At 35.6% G+C, this 20,315-nt stretch overlaps 3 protein-coding genes across 3 annotated transcripts; 1 reads left to right on the forward strand and 2 right to left on the reverse strand.

Annotated features, from left to right (window-relative positions):
* The first annotated feature begins 9,507 nt into the window (after positions 1 to 9,507).
* On the forward strand, positions 9,508 to 10,419 carry LOC110186277 (phenoloxidase-activating factor 2-like). Its single transcript, XM_020955391.2, has one exon. It carries the CDS (start codon positions 9,508 to 9,510, stop codon positions 10,417 to 10,419), a length of 912 nt encoding a protein of 303 aa, XP_020811050.2.
* Positions 10,420 to 16,443: 6,024 nt separating this feature from the next.
* Positions 16,444 to 17,836, reverse strand: LOC110186702 (uncharacterized). The gene is made up of 6 exons (XM_086840695.1): positions 17,680 to 17,836; positions 17,539 to 17,619; positions 17,418 to 17,476; positions 16,843 to 17,020; positions 16,680 to 16,778; positions 16,444 to 16,604 (listed from the first exon to the last, which is right to left on the reverse strand). Exons 1-6 carry the CDS (start codon positions 17,764 to 17,766, stop codon positions 16,542 to 16,544), a joined length of 567 nt encoding a protein of 188 aa, XP_086696821.1. The 5' UTR covers positions 17,767 to 17,836; the 3' UTR covers positions 16,444 to 16,541.
* A 278-nt stretch (positions 17,837 to 18,114) lies between these two features.
* Positions 18,115 to 20,103, reverse strand: LOC110186655 (uncharacterized). The gene is given in 7 exon segments (XM_020955920.2): positions 18,115 to 18,848; positions 18,850 to 19,424; positions 19,486 to 19,506; positions 19,580 to 19,627; positions 19,682 to 19,783; positions 19,846 to 19,968; positions 20,023 to 20,103. Coding segments are annotated over 7 exon segments (1,620 nt in total). The 3' UTR covers positions 18,115 to 18,178.
* Between the last annotated feature and the right edge of the window lie 212 nt (positions 20,104 to 20,315).

Raw genomic sequence — 20,315 nt, forward strand, 5'->3', positions numbered from 1 at the left:
CTGGGGTTGGGTACAACTTTATTATCTAAGTTGAGCGACATGTCGATACGGATTAGGGTCACACGTATCGTCAAGCAAATGCAAAGCCGACAATTGGGATTACGAGTGCGAGTGTAAGTTGCCGCCGACGGGCCCCAGCTGCACCTACCTTCAAAAAAATATAAAGAAACTCTGAAAATGGTTAGAAAATAAACCCGGGCCTCTATCTGAAATTATCTTCGGATGCATCCGGTGTAGGCTTTTGCATTCATCTTAGGCTGAGAAGTGGAGAAGCAAAGGATGGAGGGGCTCCTTCTGCTGCTCCAACCAAGTGCCATTGTCTGGGGCCCTTTTTAATGAACCCTTGAACTTGACACGGCCGCCAGTCCGGGGACCATGTTGCATTGTCTGGCCGGACATAAACAATAATTAATGTGCAGCAGTGCCAAAAGGCCATGACCAAAAATGCAGGCAAACCACAGAGACCCAAAGGAGAATCAGACCAAAAAGCCAGGAATATACAGAATATGGGATTACACTAAGAAAAGTATTTAGGAACATATAATTAAAATAATTTATAATATTCATTATATATAATTTAAATAGGACTTATTTAAGGGGTTCCCTAAAGTAGAATTGGTTACATTTTTAAACAGACCTCTCTTGGGTTTATAGGTGTTCCTTTTTGGTTAAGTTTATATAGTTACCTTGTCAATTTGCTAAATACATTTATTTATTTATTATTTATTAATATTTTCTATATATTTTTGTGCTCAGTGCCTTATTCAGAGCCTTGCCATTTGGTTTTTGCCTTCTGGCCAGGCTTTAACTTCGATGTTAAGGCCAGTGCAAGGGGAACCCTCTGTTTCCAATTTTCGAGTGGGTCAGTGGTTAGTTTCGATGGGGATTGAAGACTTTGGTTTCCCACAAAACTTTGGCAGTTGTTGGTATATTGGATATTAGAGAAATTGCACACTTCAAATTTATGACCTGAGGGGAAAAAAAGGGGAATCAGGATTCAGGAATCAGGAATAGGGAGTACCTTCCATTTTGCATCTCTAATTTTGAGTGGTTTGTGTCGTGTCATGGCAGGTGAGGACATTTGCTCCTGACTAAGAGGATATTTTGCTTTAACCTTAGAAAGATTTAATGGGAGGACTAAAAGTTATTAAAATCACAGAAATGAAAAGAGGTTTTTAGGAAAACTACTTTTAATATTTAACAAAAAGCTCTTCTAAATAAATTTAACAGTATAAGTATGGGGAAGTCTCTGCTTATCTTTCTGCATTTAGGTTTAGGATCAACTTACAGGTTATTATAGATGTTATAATATTCATTTGAAAATGGTTTGATGTACATTATGGTATATGTTACAATAAATATATATATTTCAATTTAAAGAATATAAACATAATAAACATTTAATTATTAATAATTAAGGTAGACATAGACATAGACATATTTTGAAAGCTATACATCTTTCTTGTTTGCTTTCAATTCATAATTTCGCATCCATATTTCCCACCCATTTATTCTAATGTTTTTCCTAGGTTCAGCAACTTTTACTTATGGCCAAAAAGCTTCTTCTTTTCATTTTCGTTTGTGATTTTCCATTTGCCGCTGCTGCCAGACTTCGGGCCAAGTGAGAGATTTCAAAGTTTCTCAGTTTTTCTTGATTTTTTTTTGTTGTATTCTTACTTCGAAGCCATTTTCAAGGCCAGGCCGAGGCAAATGCAATTTCAAGTGCAGTCGCGCTCCCACGAAAAGGAGATGAAAAGGCCAGAAAAGGCCCGGAAAAAAAAGAAGAATGGGGTGGTGGTGGAACTGGTGGGGCAGGAAGGGTTATGCGGGCAGGAAGACGTTCTTATTTTTATACTTTAATGCCTTGGCGTATCTGTCGACACCAAGTAAAAGCAACAAGCAACAGGAACGAGCAACGAGCAACTAGCAAAACCAGCAACATTCACATTGCAACTTCGTGCACCGCGTGTAAATATTGCCCCAAAAGGGGGAGGGGCGGGCAGGGGTCGGGGTTAAGGCAACACCAGGGAAGGGTTAAGGGGGGCATAAGGGGAGAAGACAACGACGACATTTAGTGCTAACAATGTTTGTTCTGGCCAGGCGTCGTGCCAAGGCATCCCGAACTCTGTGGAGCAACTGCATAGTGTCCTAAGTTTAAGTATAAGCTGATGATTGTGGTCACCGAATTCGAACTTGGGAATTTTAAGGACACTTAATGTAATACCTTTTCGTACCCAAGAAATATTAGGTTGACAAGCTCATCAAAGTAAAAATAATGGTTAAAAAAAAAACTAACTAAGACCTATTGCACTTTATTACAGGTGATGATAATATTTCTAATTAGTTATATCTTTAAATTGGAAGAAATCACAGCTGGGAAAGTGTAAAAAAGAGCCTGAAACTAGGGATGTATATATAAAATGATAAATAGTCCAAAAATATATCTATAACGTTCAATATATTGAGTTGTAAAACATTGAAAAATAATGTATTTAACGAATATAAAGATAAATATTAGATCAATATATTAAAATATATTGGAAAACTATCCGGTGAATGTTATTAAATTTAGGTATTCAAATTTATATATTTTACATATTTATACATTTATATTTAAAACATTTTTTGAGACTTTTATTTTCTTGTAATTTATAAAGAAACTACTGGAAACTAATCAAGTTGTAGCTTTTCTTTTTCGAAAATTAAATTCGAAAAATAAATACCTCTTTTGATCTCTAAATAATTTAATTTAATTTCTAAATCCCATGACTTGTAACCACTGTACCCTTTGCCTTTGCTGTTTACTTTTGCACACCGCCTTTGGGCTGATCCCGCGACCAAAGGAACCGAGGGACCATTGCTCACATAGGTAGGGGATCTGGGGGTAGGGACAGAAACGTGTACCATGGAGCTGAGAAGACAGAGAGACTGAAGAGGGACCAGCCCTTTGGCTGTCGCTGGGACTTGTTTCAAGGTTTTCTGGTGGGGGGAGGGGGGGAACCCGCCCTCATCTTGGAGGCCTCGCCAGAGAGCTGTCTGTCTGTCGAAGTTCCCGGCATGCCGGTCGCACATTTCGATGTCATTGAGGATCGCAACGGAGGAGCTGGCGGCGATTGCATGACTGATGAATAGTTGCCCCGGGATTGGATGGGATTGGATTGGATTGGACCATGGAGCCATGGAGGGGACTTCAGAGGAGAGTTCGGTGTAGCTCCCCCTTCTGCAATTGTGTGTTAATTGGGGCGGGTGTGAACCACGGAATGGGATGCTGCGTTGCCTTTTCAGTGGCACTGAAATAATGAAAATTATCCTTATTAAATGCAAGCGATCATAAATCATATTTATGGCAATTGAAAGGCGCGTTAAATGCTGCTCATCTCCCCTGCCCCCCCCCCCCCAAGAAAAGGTTGCACCATAAATTCTAAAACTAATTTCCAAAAGGCAACCCTTTGAACTTCGGGACCTTGAACCACCCCTGAGGGTACCATAACCAAATTAGCCCACTTTTGTTTAGCTTTTTTCTCCAGATTTTTTCACTCCTATTTTTCGTGGCATTTTTAAATTGAATTTTAATTTCCACGGGAAGCCATAGGAAAATCCTGGCAGCTAATTTAAATTGAGACACATGCAGGCGCCAAATAATTAAAAGAGAACCTTTTATTCCATTCTTTGTCTAGTTTTTTGTACCATTTTTTATATAATTTTTCCTGCAACTGTTGGTCCAGGAAAAAATCCCCATGATGCAGTACATTTTCCACATGAAATAACCACAAAAAAAGTGAAACATTTTTTTTTGCGCATTGGAAATGGGTTAAATTTAATTGCTTTTGTCATTTTGATTTGCATTTTTGCCCCGTAAGCAATTTGCTTGTGGGCGGGGAAATTGTTGGACAAAACGTTCCCCAGAGTGTCGTCCATCAAGGGGAAGTCTTTGTCGGGGAAAAAAAACACCATAAGAAGTCGTTTCTCAAAAATTTATTTATATTTTTTTTCCCTCATTCCAGACTCGCAGCATAATTAGTAAAAGTAGCGGAAAAGGGTTAAAGGTGGCCGTTGTCAGCACGACATTGGAGGCCATAAGTTTAACTCTGGATTTTGTTGCTGGCCTTTGATTTATTGAAGGGATCCTGAGGTCCTGTGTTATCTGCCATTGCAGGCGAACCCTGAAATTTGGGGTTCCCTTTTTGTTCGAACTGAAAACACATAAAAACATTATTGTTCGCTTCGATCCATGGGTTAAAAAACAAACACTCTTGATTCTTCTGAGTTCGCGGAAATGGTGCTTTGTAAATGCAGAGAGAAAATATTTTATGGTATTTAATAAACTCAGAAATAAAGAATTTAGGTAAAATATAATTTAATATATAATCTGAAGTTATAAATAAATTACTAGAGTTTTAAAATCTCATTCAATAGACTTCAAAATGATGAAACAACATTTTACAATGTAAGCGGAAATGAAATTTAGACTGAACAAAATATATGGCCTACTTTTTGGGGCATTTTAAAGGGGTTTTAAAAACCTTGGATTAACCTATATAATATAAGAAAATTCTTAACTTTTATATTTTCACTATATAACCATAAATATATTTTATAGTTTTAGGAGCACTCTAAGTATTAAAAGATACATCTTCAATCTACTGCCATGAATAGTAGCACAAATATTTCTTTACAGGTTTGTATATATTTTTTCCAATACACTCATATTTCTGTGTATACAAAAGAGTTTCTCTCAAGTGGTTTTCGAAACCATATCATTATTTATGGCGATCGCTGATCCAAACAGAGCTCAGCCAGAACTTGACACTTATATGTATTTATATTTATTTTCGTTTGGGGGTCTTGGACATTGTGTCACGATGAAATAAAAACCACATGCTTAGAGGAAAGCCACTATAATGGGGAACCCTCTACCAAGCCCCAATCGCGTGACAAAAAACAAAACATTTAAATGGCATTTGTCGGGGAGAGATTTATAAGGCCCAGAAGCAAGTGTAAATATTTGGAATAAATCATTTAAGAATGTCGGCGGGGCGAGGACTCCAATTAGCGGACGTCAAGAATTCCATTTTCCCATTGCAGTTCATCAGTTTTCTGACGACCCCACACCGCCCACAGGGCCCAAAGGCATCATATACATTATATATATATATACACATATATCTCTGAGTTAAGATCTAAATACACCGATGTACTATTTATAACGCAATCACGCAAAAAGGCTGTGGAGTATCCTCCGCTGGCAGGGAGAGCAGGGAGGGATGAGATCTCAGCTGGAGTTGGAACGTGATCCCAAGCCGATAGCCCCATCACGATTCGCGATTAATCAGCCGGCAGCTGGAAGAGGAGACCTCATCATGGCTGAGAAATCACTTTTCATTACAATCGGTATTAAGGAGGCTTAAAGGTGGTTTCGGAATCTTTGCAACAAGTTTTAAAGTACAAGAGTTATGTGAAAAGATATATTAGAGTAATATTCCAGAAGGTTTAAAGAACTTGTAAGAACTATAATCTTCAATTTCCTTCCTTCAACTCTTCTATTTTAATTTCAAGATTAATATTTAATTCTATATTTATGCCTTCAAGTATTATTATAATATAGTACATTTTAAATAACTCCTTGAATAAATCTATTGATAATTATTCCTTTAAAATTTTGGGTACCCCTTAGTCTACTCAAAAATTTTCAACCAGATTGCAACAAAGTTGCAACCAGATGGAGTTGGTTAGGATGTCTGTCTTTGCGGGGAATTGTGGAAGGGTTAAATAATTAAATGCCCATTGTATGCGGTTTTTTTTGTTTAAAGGTGGAAAATCTTATATGAAGTAGAGGCAGAGGGGCATCTATTCTATCCGCACATGTCGGCAGTCCGAGAAACCTCCTGCCTTACTTTAATTTCAGCTCCTTGTGACACACATAGATGCACATGCCATATACTACTTACTATATGTAGTGCAAAGATCACGACTGATGATGATGATGATGGTCGGAATGGGGATCTACCTACTGACACCGACTGTGGGCTACAATTGTGTCTTCTGCATCATTCCCTCCTCCATGGTATATGTATACCCCTCTAAATGCCCCTTAAATACCCCTGAAATCCTCTTGGTGCCTCTTGTATATTGCATTCTCCCTTTCAACGATCGTTGTGCAATCAGTGGAGCATTAAGTGCGATCGCCTTCGCTTTTGGCTGCTTCTTCTACAGATGCGGGTATCACTATAGAGCTAGATAATAGAGCTTTTAGTATACCTTTTTCTATATATCTTATTACAAGAATTTTTTAGGCATATGCTAAACTTCAGAATGCTTTTGTTGGTATCATTATAAAGCTACATAATAGGGCTTCCAAGAAACCTAGGTTCATCTCATTCGGATAAGATATGATATAGTAAACTTCAAAATGGTTAAAATAAAGGCAAAGTATTCGGAAGGTATTTCACAATAAAGGAACATACAATAATATTATAAAAATCAAAGTTTTATCCTGCATATATCATATACATACGACTTTAATATCATAAACTTTTTTATATCAAACAAATAGCATAAATTTGTATATATTAAGTTACTTCCTGATCAAAGAGGTCAAAAACTTTGGTAAATCGAAAAATATTATTGATATTATCATAAAATATTCCAAAAAGCTTACTTTCGTATATTTTTCGTATATTGTTTAATTGCTATCGAAAGGATTCGATATATAGATACTTTCTGATCACCTCTCTTTGATTTATTGACTTAGAATGAACAGAAAAAAGATATATCTATTTAAAATATATAAATCCCTTCAAAATATCTGTATTTTTCAATAGATCCTATAACTCCAACCACAATTGTATCCTCACTTTCAGCTGCCTGTTCCATTTTTATGCTGTGGCACGTAAAGCTGGAACATTCGTTCGCATCCAATGGATCGCCAGAGATCGGTGTATAAAGTTGGATACATAGCCAAGTTGCCTTGCTATATAAGGCTATATAGTATGTGGAGTGGAATTCTGCGCCAGTGTGATATGGGGGGAATCTGCAAAGTTGGCGCTGTTGTTGTTGGGCACTAAATAAAAGCGAAACTTGTTTGCAATTTTTTTTTATTTTTGTTTTCTTTATTTTTATTTTTTTCAGTACCCCTTTTCAGTACGTCGCCCATTGTTCTGCTTCGGCTGTCTGCTGGTTTGGGGGCCTTGAATGGGATCCTATCCTGCCTCTCAAACTTGAACTTGCCCCGATGTGCCAGTGTGTGTGTGTGTGTGTTTGAGAGGAGTGTGCGAGGAGTGGGGATATAAATGAGTCTTTAGCCGTCTCTTTCGCTTGTCAGTTGGGGTATTTACAGTAAGAAAAAAAATGTATATAGTCTTTGAACAAAATATATAATACGAAAACTATGATGTAATATTGTACTTATTTTATATCTATATATATTTTGAAATCTTAAAGATAGAGCTATATAAGATTTAGAGTATTATGATTCAGAGAAGAGGAAGTATTAAATATATGATCTATATGATCTTTGAAATTATTTTAGTGATCAGAGTTTGGGAGGTAAAACTGACAACTAATTTTATTTTCTTACTAAGAAAATATATTTTTGATATTAAAAAAATATATATATATAAATTTTGGTGACATTTAGGAATAACTGCAAATTATTTTTATATATAAAACAATTCAATAATAGCAGAACAAGATTTTTAGTTTGATAAGTAGGTTAAGTAACCTCGTTAACTGTATAAAACTTGTTTGATTTTGTAATATTTATATCTATTATAACAGAATTTAATACTGAATAATTATGCAGATTTTCGTTTAGTGTACTCCCCCTTTATGGACCCCTTCTCCTCCTACTTTATCGTGAATATCTGCTTCTGCGGTTTGCCTGTATTTTTTGCAGTCTTCTTCGGTGCTTTCTGTTTCTGTTTCTTCGATGATATCATGACTCTCTGTTACTGAGTGTGTGTGCGAGTGTGTGGCAGACAGTTGCTACTTCACTTTTTGCAAATCTTCTTCTTATATTCTCTTCTCTGCGTTTTTTTGTGCAACATTATCTCTTTATCAGTTGACAGAGAAGACCTTGAGACGCCTGGCTGCCCATTAAGAATCTGCTGCTTAGAAGGGGGTTCCCAAAAGAGTGGAGCAAAAAGGATAACAGGAAGCTCTGTCTCTCTAAATGAAAATTAAAAAAAAAAAAATGATAAATTAAATCTGCTTTATCCAGTACTAAATGCACTTGCCCCTGTTCTTGCCAAAAGGAAACCCCAAAAGAGCAGACACCAAATTATAATTATAATAACCATGATGATAATGAACCATGCCCACAGTTTTTATTCGGGGTTTTCAGGGGAAGCTCGTCCAGGTGAAACAGGTTGAGCAACCGCAAAAAATTATTGTCAAGAAAAGGTGCATATTCAAAATATAGTAAAAACACACCTTTGTATAATTGCACTGAAATAAGAAATATCTTAACTAAAGTATCTTTCTTTTATAAGAATTAATTTAATATTTCTTCGATATTTTTTCGATATTCGATATCTTAACATTGAGATAAATATATATGTGCGATAAATAAATATAATTTTTCTTATATCGAACTGTGCCTAAGACTAATTTTAGACTAAGTTTCAACTACAATCATAATGAAGTTATCCACAATTTTGATTTTACTGCTTTAAAACTATAAAAAATAATATTTGTTTTAAAGTATTTAAGTTTTCAGTGTACATATATACCCACCATTTACACACACTTGACGTTTACTCATATTTTTTTTGACATTTTTGAACATATTTTTTTATGACAACGACAATTTGACAGGCAGACGATCAAAACCCAAAAAGAGGGATGAGAAGTGCAAGCAAACGGAGCATAAAACAAAATTATAATAATTATCGAAACTTTTGTTTATGAGAAACATCAGGAGCTGCCTAAAGTTACAAAATGTGCGAATACATGTGTAGAGGACGTGGATCCAATTTGCTTAATTTTTATGATCGTTTCGAGTTATAATGATTTGGAAATATTTTCTTTAAAGATAAAAAAAATTCTTCAAAAAATAATTTGGGAATAAAAAGTGAGTGAATATTTACCTAGAACTGATAGAGATCCATGAAGATATAGTGATCCTATTATTTTTTCTTTTTTGGGATTTTTTACTTCTATATATAAACATAAAGAATTTTAAAATCTCACACGTCCAGATTTTGTAATCATCAAATATCTTATTATTATTATAATATATATAAAGTTATTATATAATTCTTGGGAATCAAATCTGCAAATACTTATTTGGAAACCAACTGATTGTGTCTATAATTATGTATCAATTGAAGCTTATCTCATTTCTTGTTGAATGTCTATATTTAGTAAACAAAGTTCGACAGAAACTCAGTTCTTTTGAAATGCAATATTTCTTATCAACATCAGCATTTCGCTAATGAGTCTCACTATAAATAATGAGAGACTTGGTCCCAGAGTCATCAGAGAGTTATTGAAACACAAGTGTTGAAGATGTCACCATTCAGGAGTTTACTTTCGATCCTGTGTCTCATCCTGGCCTACTCCTGTGCCCAGGGCTGGAACTTTGCCCTGGAAGGCACGCAAACGGACAGCCGGGAGAACTTTTCATCTCTTGTTGCCATTTGGACGTGCAGCCAAACTCTTGGCGGTGGATCCCTAATCTCCAACCATGTGGTGCTCACTGCTTGGAAACCATTTGAAGATCGGAATGTGAGCGAGATCCGAGTGTCCTTTAATCCTAGTATGGAGTCATTCAAGGAATATGGTGTCAAGTCGATTGTGCGCCATCCCAACTTCAGTCGTACATCGGGGGCCTACAACTTGGCCTTATTGTTCCTTAAGAAACCTGTTAAATTCACCACCGAAATTCAACCCATTACTCTGGCCACTCTCACATCGGTAAGGAACTTGGATCTCACTCAATGCATTGCCAAAGGATCGGGTATGGGGACATTCCCAATGCAGATAGTGCCAACTGCAACCTGTCAACAGGACTTTCGACGTTGGCTTGGAGCATCCTTCGAGGTCGATGGTAGCCTGATGTGTGCCGGCGGAGGAGTTGGAAGGAATATGTGCGAACAAGATGGTTATCCACTTGTATGTCCTTTGGCCAGAGATCCTTCAAAGTTTCAGCAGGTGGGCATTGTCAATTGGCACATTTACTGCGGACAGGATGCCCTTCCCGATGTCTACACTAATGTGGCCAAGGTTCATGATTGGATTAATCAACAAATTCGTTTGAATCCATACGTTGATGAGCCGTCGGCGAAGGAGGATAATGGAGAGCTACCATTGTGTCCGATGAATATGGAAGAAATGGAACCCTTTGGACCGGGAGCGGTTCCTTTACCTGTGGGATGGCAACCAACCAACATTTTTGCGTCCCCTCCTCCCCTTATTTAATCATTTTAATGATAATTATATTATGATTATTTAAAATATATGAATTGATAATAATATATTTGAGATATTAAATAATTTCTTATTGAATTTATTTAATTAATAAATTCACTTGAACACAATTGTGCCTGTCATTGGATCTTTCTCCAAGGGTGTTTTCACATAATCCTTTCAAATCCATTAATCAAGAGCAGCGAATCTCTTGAACAACTTTTTCTGGGCAGTTCTGCTGATTCCACAATTTAAATGAATTTTTTTTTTCCACACTTCATTTTCATTTATTCTGTGTCATGCTCTATCATCATTAAAACGTCCAAATCGCTTCCTTTGTGCCTCTACTTTTTCGGCAACAATTTGCTTATCTTGATTTAACATCAACAGGCAGACACCAGAGGGTACAGGTGACCAAATGAAGGTGGGTTCTTTTTTTTTTATTTTTTTTTTGGTTTATTTTTGGTGGCAAGTTGGAAGTCACTTGAGCGTGTTTCCTTTTGACCAGGCCCCGTCGTTTGGTTATTTCAGCGTTTCAACGTTTGAGCCACATAGTTCTCCTTCCCCTCCCTGCTTTTCACCTGCAGCATTTTCACACTCACTTCATTTAATTTAATTTGTGCACATTTTTTTTTTGTTTCGGCTGCCCCGATGAGGTACAAACACTGGAAACTGATATGACCCTAATGATGTCGATTTCCCTGCTGCCCCCACACAGTTTTTGGGGTCCTGGAGGTGATTCTATGAGTTCTTACACCTAGAAAAATGCAATTAATATGTAAAGAACTTTGATTTTTATTACTTTAATAATATTTTATGTCTGTAGCATACATATAGCATTTTTTTTTAATTTTTTTAAATGCCCTATATATATATGAATAATATTTATAAGGCCGTTAAAGAAATCTTGTAAGCTTCTTGTTATAATTCGTATTCATGCTTTTTGCTGTCCGTTTAAAAAGGAAATTTTAATAAAGACATGTAAATATATAAATAAATAATATATAAATAAATAAATTAATTAATTCTTCAAAACGATGATGAATATTTAATCTAAACAATATTTTCTTTTTTAATGTTTATGGCTGGAATTAAAGTATTTCGTTTAGCAAAGAATTATTTGACAAATTGTATATGTCTTTATTATATTATGTTATATCTTATTTATTTTGTGGATAAATTAGTTATTTAAGAACGTATATATACAATCTAAGTCTCTTAGTTATTTAAGAACGTATATATACAATCTAAGTCTCGTTAAATAGAAACTAAAAAGTACCCAAGTTAAAACTGAAAAAGAATCCCCTACAAAAATAAATTATTATCCCTACCTTCAGCTAGTTTCAACTCCTTTCTCATTGTGTATCTAAGGTGTGCCTAAGCATTAATTAATTTTAATGAAGCTGTTTGCTGATGTGTGCGTGTCAAGTGTCGCAAATTATAGTCAAAACCCCCGAAAAAAACTTTTATCGTGAGTGACAGCTGACAGTTGAAATTGTGACGATTAATGCAGCAGTTAGAAATCGGAGACGTGGACGTGCATCGATAGTTTTACCAAAACCTATTCGAATCTCTCTTGAGGATCTGGCATCGGGATCTGGGATTTGGTTTTTAGTTTTTACTTTTGGTCAAGTGCCTCTGTGCTTTGAGGATCGATAAGACAACCTTTGGCTTCTCTGGTTAGAGGGGGGGATGAGCTATACGACGACGTAATCGAAAACCAGTTTTTGTGGCTGGTAAAAAATATATACATTTTCCATAGGGATTTCTCCTGTCCTGGGTGTGTGTGTGTGTGTGTATTTCTTATGTACCTCGAGGAGTGGTTTGGCAACCCTTTTTGACACACAAACACCATTGCAGTTCTCCCTTTAATATATGCAGTTTATTATTTTATTTTTAACGATGCACATATGCCTGTTTAGATGGTGCCTTTTTTTTATTTCGCTGCGTTGCAATCACGCCGCTGTTGCATGTTGCATGATGCATGTGCTGTGTGCCCCTTGTGAGGAAAAGCAGGGTGTTACATCCTGTGGAAATTCGAATATTTAATGATAGCTAGTGAAAGAATTTGTTAAAGAAAAGTATTTAAATTGTAAATCTAAAGAAAGTGTTTTAGAAAAAAGTAATAATAATAATAATTTTGGTATGATCTTTCAGGTTAACTAAACATAGATAATTTACAAAGGACGTTTTAAGAAAAATAACAAACACTTATTAAAAATATTTTAAATATATTATATAAATAAGAACTTTTCAACTAAGTGGTTATTTTTTAGCAAGAAAAATATACTTATGGAGTATGAAATATAAGTGACACATTTTATAAACAATTAATACAAATTAACATGGGAATAAACATTGGCAAGAATTTTATACGTGCTTTAATGGTATTGAATTTGATAATATTTAAAAAAAAATATTTTTTAATATATTAAACATATTTGTTTATGTAATATAAATAATTTGTTATGTATATTATAAATATTTTTTAATATGTTTTATATATTCTGTAAGTTATAGAGAAAATATTTGTTTTATGTTACCATAAAGCTGCTGATGAGGATTTTCAAGAATCCTAAAGTAAATGTTGTTAAATATCAATAGTACTAAATTTTAATATCTAAGCTAAAAAAAATCGGTGTTTTTAGCATAAAGATATATATTAAATATTTCATGGAAAATAATTCAAACGAACATATTTGAGCTGGATGTTACTTTAACTAATTTTTACTGATGCCTTAAATTATTTGCTTTATTGCTATAATAATTTTAAATAAATATTTTACCCTTAAGCTTTGAAGAAACTACCTTTAATATTTAACTGATTCTTATTGAATTTAAGTTTATTTTCAATGTCGTCTTGAGGTACCCTGTCATGACTTTGGGACCCTGCTATATATACAACTCGATTTATGTGTATTTATGTACATTTATACCCTGTCAGACTTTGTACATACATTGTTTATGCAATTCTCGTGACTCCTTTTGGTTCTGTTTTCCGCTCTTTTGTGGTTTTTATTGTTGTTGCCCATTTCTATATATATTCGCATATATATTCTATATTTTGCGCTCTTTTCTGCTGCTTCTACTGCTGCCAGCCTGCTGTTATTGTTTATTCCGCTTTGGCTGCATTCCCTCAGCCGCTCCTCTGTCCGATGTCCGAATGTCTGATGCTCCTTAGACCTTGACCACTAACATAGAAACTGGCCAAAAACCGGTCGTCGGGCCAGCACGATTTTTTTTTGCACGTTTCACTGTCCTGGTCGCAAAGAGTACACTTTTTGCACACACACACACTCCCCCGAATGGGATAGAGCTAAGTGCATGTTTCACATATGTACGTACAGCTGTGGGAGAAAAAATAGAACCCATGATGCCATAAGTGCAGTTAAAATATTTCATTTACTATAAGCTAATTTAAGAAAATTTTCTTAGTGTAATTTTTGAATAATAAAATTGTATTTTAATACCTGCATTTCAGTCAAATACTTAAAACGCAGTGAAGAATTTATTTCCGACCATATAAATCATATATATTCTTGATCAACAGGCGAATCTTTCTAGGCATCTAGGAAAGAAAAATAAATTTGATAATTTTTTTTTCGAAATTTTAGACCAGGTTTTCACATTGTTCACATTCTAAAAAATTTACAAAAATTTTAATATTTTAAAAATTGAATTTAGGTATGCAGATTTATTAACCTAATTAAAACTAGCACAGAATAGCTTTCCAAATCGAAATTAATGCTTTCTTGATTAAGTTATGAGTTTTTTAAGCTGTGACTTATAGATAAATTGACCGATAGAATGCGAATATTTATAGCTTGCAGGGTATTATAATTTCAGTCAAAAGCTTAAAACATAGTGAAGGAGTCATTTTCGACCATATAAATCATATATATTTTTGATCAGAATCAACAGGCGAATCTTTTTAGGTACCTAGGAAAAATATTCATTTTTTTTTTCAAAATTTTTTCATAATTTTATAACAGGTTTTTACATTGTTGACATTATGAAAAATTGACAAAAATTGTAATATTTTAAAAATTAAATACAGAAATGCAGATTTATTAACCTATTAAAAATTAGCACAGAACAGCTTTCCAAATTGAAATTAATGCTTTCTTGGATAAGTTATGAGTTTTTTAAACTGTGGGCTATAGAAAAATTGTCATAAAAATATATAGATAAATATCGCCTTTGCAGACGCCGACCCTTAAATGTTAAAAAAAAAAACTTGTAATAAATTTTTAACTGAGTATCCAGATTTGTTAACATAATAAAAACTAAGAAATGAAAACTTTCTGAATTGAAATTAATTGTTTTTTTTGTCCTAGTTATAAGTTTTGTAAATTTTGATTTGCCATATAAAATATCAATAAATTAAAAAAATCAAAGAATGTGAATATTTTAAACATAAATATGATCGATTTCCGATTTGATCCTATAACTCTTTTGCAAACAGCAAGGGTATATACATATACATACTTCGGCCTTCTGTAGTAAGTTTATTTTCTTGTTTCATTTGTTATTAAATAAGTAAATGTAGAAGAATTACAAATTATGTAGCCTAATTTTAAAGATTTTCTTTTATTTAGTAAGCTTAAGTTTTTAATATTTGAACCTATTCTAGTCGCTAGTTAAGAGTATTAAATAACACCTTTAAAATCATATTAATTTCTGTAGTATTACTTATTATTATTTCCTGATTTAATTTTATTTCTTCCTAGTATTTTGAAAGCAACTGTTTTGAGAGAAACAAGGCGAGTTGTGTGATTCAATTACCGAATCACACCCACGCCATGGTAACCGCTTTGAGGTCTTCCAGCTGTCAAACCGCCAATTAATGGCCAAAACCCTGACGGCCAACTTGATGGACAAAGAGTGTCACAAATTATTAAAGCGATTTCTATTATCATATTTATACCCTTTTTTGTGAGGGTGAGTTTTAATGGGAATCATAATTAGGCAGACACGTCTGGGTATAAAGTTACAATGAAATTGAATAATATTTAAATATTCTTTTTTTGTACTTTTGAAAGGTTTTGTAAACAAAAGAAAAAAGTAAATAAAATTTATAAAAATAGATGGAGTTTATAAAAAATCTTTAATAGGAAATATATATGTACTTTCCTTGAACTATAAATTATATATTTTAAATAAATTTTAGAAACTATACCCAATATTGAAACACATTTCAAAAGGCCTAAAAGGGTATTCAAATCTTCTATTTCCATAATATTTTATCCCCTGAATATTTGTCTATTTTAATATTTATCCAACTAGTGGTCACACGCACCTCGGTCAGTCATGTTTTCTTTTGGGTGGGGACTACGGACTTTGCATTTTAATTGATGCGGGATTATGGGTGCCACGTTGGCGTTGGGAGGTAACCCTTTGGTTGCCGAAATTAATTACCAAAATGTTTGTTAATTTTCATAATTACAGGTCACTCTCTCCCCAGAGTCGTGCAGGCCGTGAGTCGTGAGGGTGAACCGAAAGATATATTTTTGAAGCGGTAGGAATTATTGAAATTTGCCGCTCGATAAAGCGACTTAATGGAGGGTTCTGGATACCAGACTATGGCATGTCTTCCGGAGTAGGGGTCCCCCCTATACCTCTTACTCACTCCCCGCCGGATGACCTAATTTTAGAGAGGCCTGGGGAAGAAAACAACAACCTACTTGTCATAATAAAAATTATTCAAAAGCCACCATGTGTGTATGGCGCTTCCTACTTCTCCTTATGCTGGCTTTTATTTGTATTTTTTTCGTGTAACCTGATCCCCTAATGTTGTTGGCAATCACGTGTTCCGATTTCGTATCATTTGACCCCTTTTTACATTCTATTCTAGCCATCCCTGGATATATCAGATCTCGGTCTTTGAGCAGATGCACGCATTTTTGAACTGGAACTTGACCTTGCCTATGGTTCTTAAATTTCAAAACAACTCACCAAAACCCAACTAATTGGTGCCCAACTTGTTGATGGTTTTTATGCCCAAATTGGAACACAAAGGAAGCCCACTTAGTATAGTTTGTTTTAAACGATTGAATATTTATTTGTTAATTGAACTGCTTGAAAGTGTTTTGGAGGGGAATCCAATTCATTATTTGTCAGATTAGCAGCAGTTCTTAAGAGTTATTTAGCCAGTTTTCAGTGGCCTTTATTTGGTTACCGACATTGGCAATGGAGCTCTGTAATAATATTGAATTAATTAAAAACATTATGTAATTAGAAAATACTTTTTAAAACTACTTAAAGAGACTTACTCCCAGAGACTGAAGTCCAGTTCCCATACCCTTCAGGACATCCCCAAGAACATTAGAAGAACCTAGCTGAACATTACTCTCCGCAATGGTAATAGAGGTCTAAGGAAATATGTAAATTCTTGTAATAAATTATAAAAAATCAATTATTCCAAGTTTAACTTACAGCCAGGTCCACCAAGGAATTACCCAAATCGCAGAGTATATCCGCAGTGGTATTTGTCGCGACTGAATCCGACTTGGAAGCACCTACAGCAATCTCCAGTTGGAGGAGGAACTTTTGTCCACTCACAGCCACATCGGTCACATTACCCATTAGCTCGCCCAGGGAAGCAGCTGAGATCTGTTGGGCCACCAAAAGGACAGCGAAAAGTGTGAAAATTTTAAAAGACATCATGTTCTTTTCTTTATTTCTAACAATAAAATACTGAATTATTTCGGCTACCTTCGCTGAATTTATAGGGGCCAATCCTTATCTCCAAGGTGAACTAATACTTTATCAATTTGTAATTGAGTGATTAATGATTCCAAATCGATATGCAGCATGTTTTAATTGATTGATCAGGTAACATAGCTTATTCCGGGAATTTGTGGCTTGTGCCTTTTCTTTAGTTTTGTAAAATATATAAAAAAAGACCCCCAGCGAATTTTGAAGTATATATAAGATTAATTTGCTGTCTCAATATTTATATTTTTAAAATTAGTAGGACTATTAACTAAAATTAAAATTTGTTACTCATTGAAATATCTCTGCCCTGTGAAACGGAATTTGTTTGAACACGAAGACTGGTAATAGCATTCTGCAAAAAATACGAATAAAATAAAATAATTAAATATAAATAAGAACATAAATATGACTTACTGCCAGATCTCCCAGTCCAGTGCCAACTCTTCCCAGGACATCGCCCAAAAGATTTCTGGCTTCAGGTTGAACATAATCATTCTGTGCATATAAAAACACAAAGTTTAAGATAATAAAATATATATAATATTCGATATTTACATCCGACTGTCCATTGATGGGAACAGCTCTGGCTTGTTGGATCACCAGGACGATGAGGAAAACAAACACGACTTTTAAGGACTGCATTTTGATTACTTTTTGTACAGTCAATAAAAACAACTGAATCACTTCTGTTACAACAGCTGCAATTTATAGACGAATCTTATCTCTACAAACTATGTGGGAGTTTTTAATATCAGTAGTTCTTTGACGCCGCCAATAAAACCAAATCAGACTTGAGTACTTAATAATTCCAAATTGATTGGCGGCGCATTCTGATTCCGATTGATCAGTTAAGGTAATTCTCACCCTATCGAAAGTCTCAAGAAGCTTATAACCTAAGGCAGCCATAAATAAACCCAGTCATATGTTCGGCAGTTAAAAAAATTATTTCTTAAATATTGTGTAATTTCTTAAATAATTCCGCCATTGCAGTATAATAACTTTGCTCGTTTTTATTGATTAAATATTTAAAAAAGTGATCGATATCGGATTCACTCTAAAACAAGTTAGTAATTGAGTGTACAATGTTTTGGGCAGCATTGGCAGCATCACCAGCAATATTTCCAGCGGCATTGGCGACATCACCAGCAGCATTTCCAGCGGCATGAGCAACATCACCAGCAGCATTAGCCGCATCTCCAGCAATATTACCAGCAGCATTGGCTGCAGATCCGGCGATATTACCACCAGCATTGGCAACACCTCCAAGGATATTGCCGAGAGCATTGCCAATATCCCCAGCAACATTGCCGGCGGTATTGGCAGCAGAACTAGCAACATTTGAGGCCGAGCTAGCAACATCATGTCCGATGGTTCCTGCAGCACTAGCAGCATCGTGAGCGAGGGTTCCAGCTGCACCTGCGACATCATGAGCAGCACTGTTTACGCCACTAGCTATATTTCCTGCAGCATTGGCAGCAGATCCTGCGATACTTCCAGCAGCATTGGCAGCAGATCCTGCGATACTTCCAGCAGCACTGGCAGCTGATCCTGCTACGTTACCTGCAGCATTTGCAGCGGAACTAGCAACATTTCCAGCAGCACTAGCAACATCGTGAGCAGCGTGGGAGGCTGATCCTGCAATATTTCCTGCAGCATTGGCAGCAGATTCTGCCACGTTGCTGGCAGCATTTGCAGCGGAACTAGCAACATTTCCTGCTCAACCAAGCAACATTTCCTGCGGCACTGGCTACATCATGAGCAGCATTGGCAGCTGATCCTGCGATACTTCCTGCAGCATTGGCAGCTGATCCTGCTACGTTACTGGCAGCATTGGCAGCGGAACTAGCAACATTTCCAGCAGTACTAGCAACATCATGAGCAGCATTGGCAGCTGATCCTGCGATACTTCCTGCAGCATTGGCAGCAGATCCTGCCACGTTGCTGGCAGCATTTGCAGCGGAACTAGCAACATTTCCAGCAGCACTAGCAACATCGTGAGCAGCGTGGGAGGCTGATCCTGCAATATTTCCTGCAGCATTGGCAGCAGATCCTGCAACGTTGCTGGCAGCATTTGCAGCGGAACTAGCAACATTTCCTGCAGCACTGGCTACATCATGAGCCGCGTTGGCAGCTGATCCTGCTACATTACTGGCAGCATTGGCAGCAGCACTAGCAATTTTATCAGCTGCCTTGGAGACGTTTCCGGATACTTGGGAGGCACTTCCATCACTACATACACAAGCACAGGTGACTGCTGTTCCTGTTGTGTCCTTGGTAACAGTTTTGCCAGTGGCTGATGTCTAAAATACAAAAATATTTATTAGAGTAACAGTTTCTAAAGTTTTGAAATATTTCACTAACCGTTGTTACAGCAAAGGATGTCTGAATAAAAAGAGTTTTTTAAAAGTTAATGAGAAACACAATTTAAATTTGATAAAAATATCACAGAACTTACAGAGGCTTGTTTTTGTGAAGAACTTATTTCTTGACTAAGAGCACTTTCCTAATAAAGAAAGTTGATTCATGGGCTTATTATTGATTTATTTTATTGACTTACGGCTTCCTGGGAGAGTTCATGTCCGAAATTTATAGCACTATTGGAGGCTTCCTGTCCAAATTTGGTCAGCTCTGAACTGACTTCCTTGCTGGCTGCCTCTTCCTATAAAAATTATAAATACTTGATGACTAAATAAATTGCTTTATTTATTTATTTTAGCCTACCGCTTCCTGGGAAAGTTCATGGCCAAAATTAATGGCGCTATTGGAGGCCTCGTGCCCAAACTGAGTGCCCTCATCCCCTAGTTCATGTCCAAACTCAGAGGCATCCTGACCAATTTCGTTGGCCTATGACGAATAATTATATCATATTTAAATTAAATTTACACTTTGTTCTCTTACAAGGCTGTTAATCACACTTTTGGCACTGGTTTGACCCAGCAGGGATATCACCAACAACAGACTGACTACTATTAATTTCATGTTTTCTAACTAAAGAAATTACCCAGTTTTGCATGCCTTATATACCAACTAGATAGCAGTTTTTCAGTTTTATCTAATGTTCAAAGTTCTTACCTAAGACCCACTAAGTGATCGATCCATTCTTAATAATAATATTGTAAAAAAAGTCGGAAGGAAAGTTCCCCAAATATTAAAGATAAGGACACGGAATGTCTCCGTTTATGTCTGGCTTG

Source organism: Drosophila serrata, unplaced genomic scaffold (assembly GCF_035046125.1).
Source record: "Drosophila serrata isolate PLE 108 unplaced genomic scaffold, ASM3504612v1 contig_382, whole genome shotgun sequence".
Taxonomy (NCBI): domain Eukaryota; kingdom Metazoa; phylum Arthropoda; class Insecta; order Diptera; family Drosophilidae; genus Drosophila; species Drosophila serrata.

What these genes read in the sequence shown, in the direction of transcription:
- LOC110186277 (XM_020955391.2), top strand. Translation starts at nt 9,508, where the DNA reads ATGTCACCATTCAGGAGTTTACTTTCGATCCTGTGTCTCATCCTGGCC.
- LOC110186702 (XM_086840695.1), bottom strand. Translation starts at nt 17,766, where the DNA reads ATGCAGTCCTTAAAAGTCGTGTTTGTTTTCCTCATCGTCCTGGTGATC. An exon ending in CCATCAATGGACAGTCGGAT is followed by an intron (nt 17,620 to 17,679) that starts GTAAATATCGAA and finishes TTATATGCACAG; the next exon opens with AATGATTATGTTCAACCTGA. An exon ending in ATTCCTTGGTGGACCTGGCT is followed by an intron (nt 16,779 to 16,842) that starts GTAAGTTAAACT and finishes ATATTTCCTTAG; the next exon opens with ACCTCTATTACCATTGCGGA.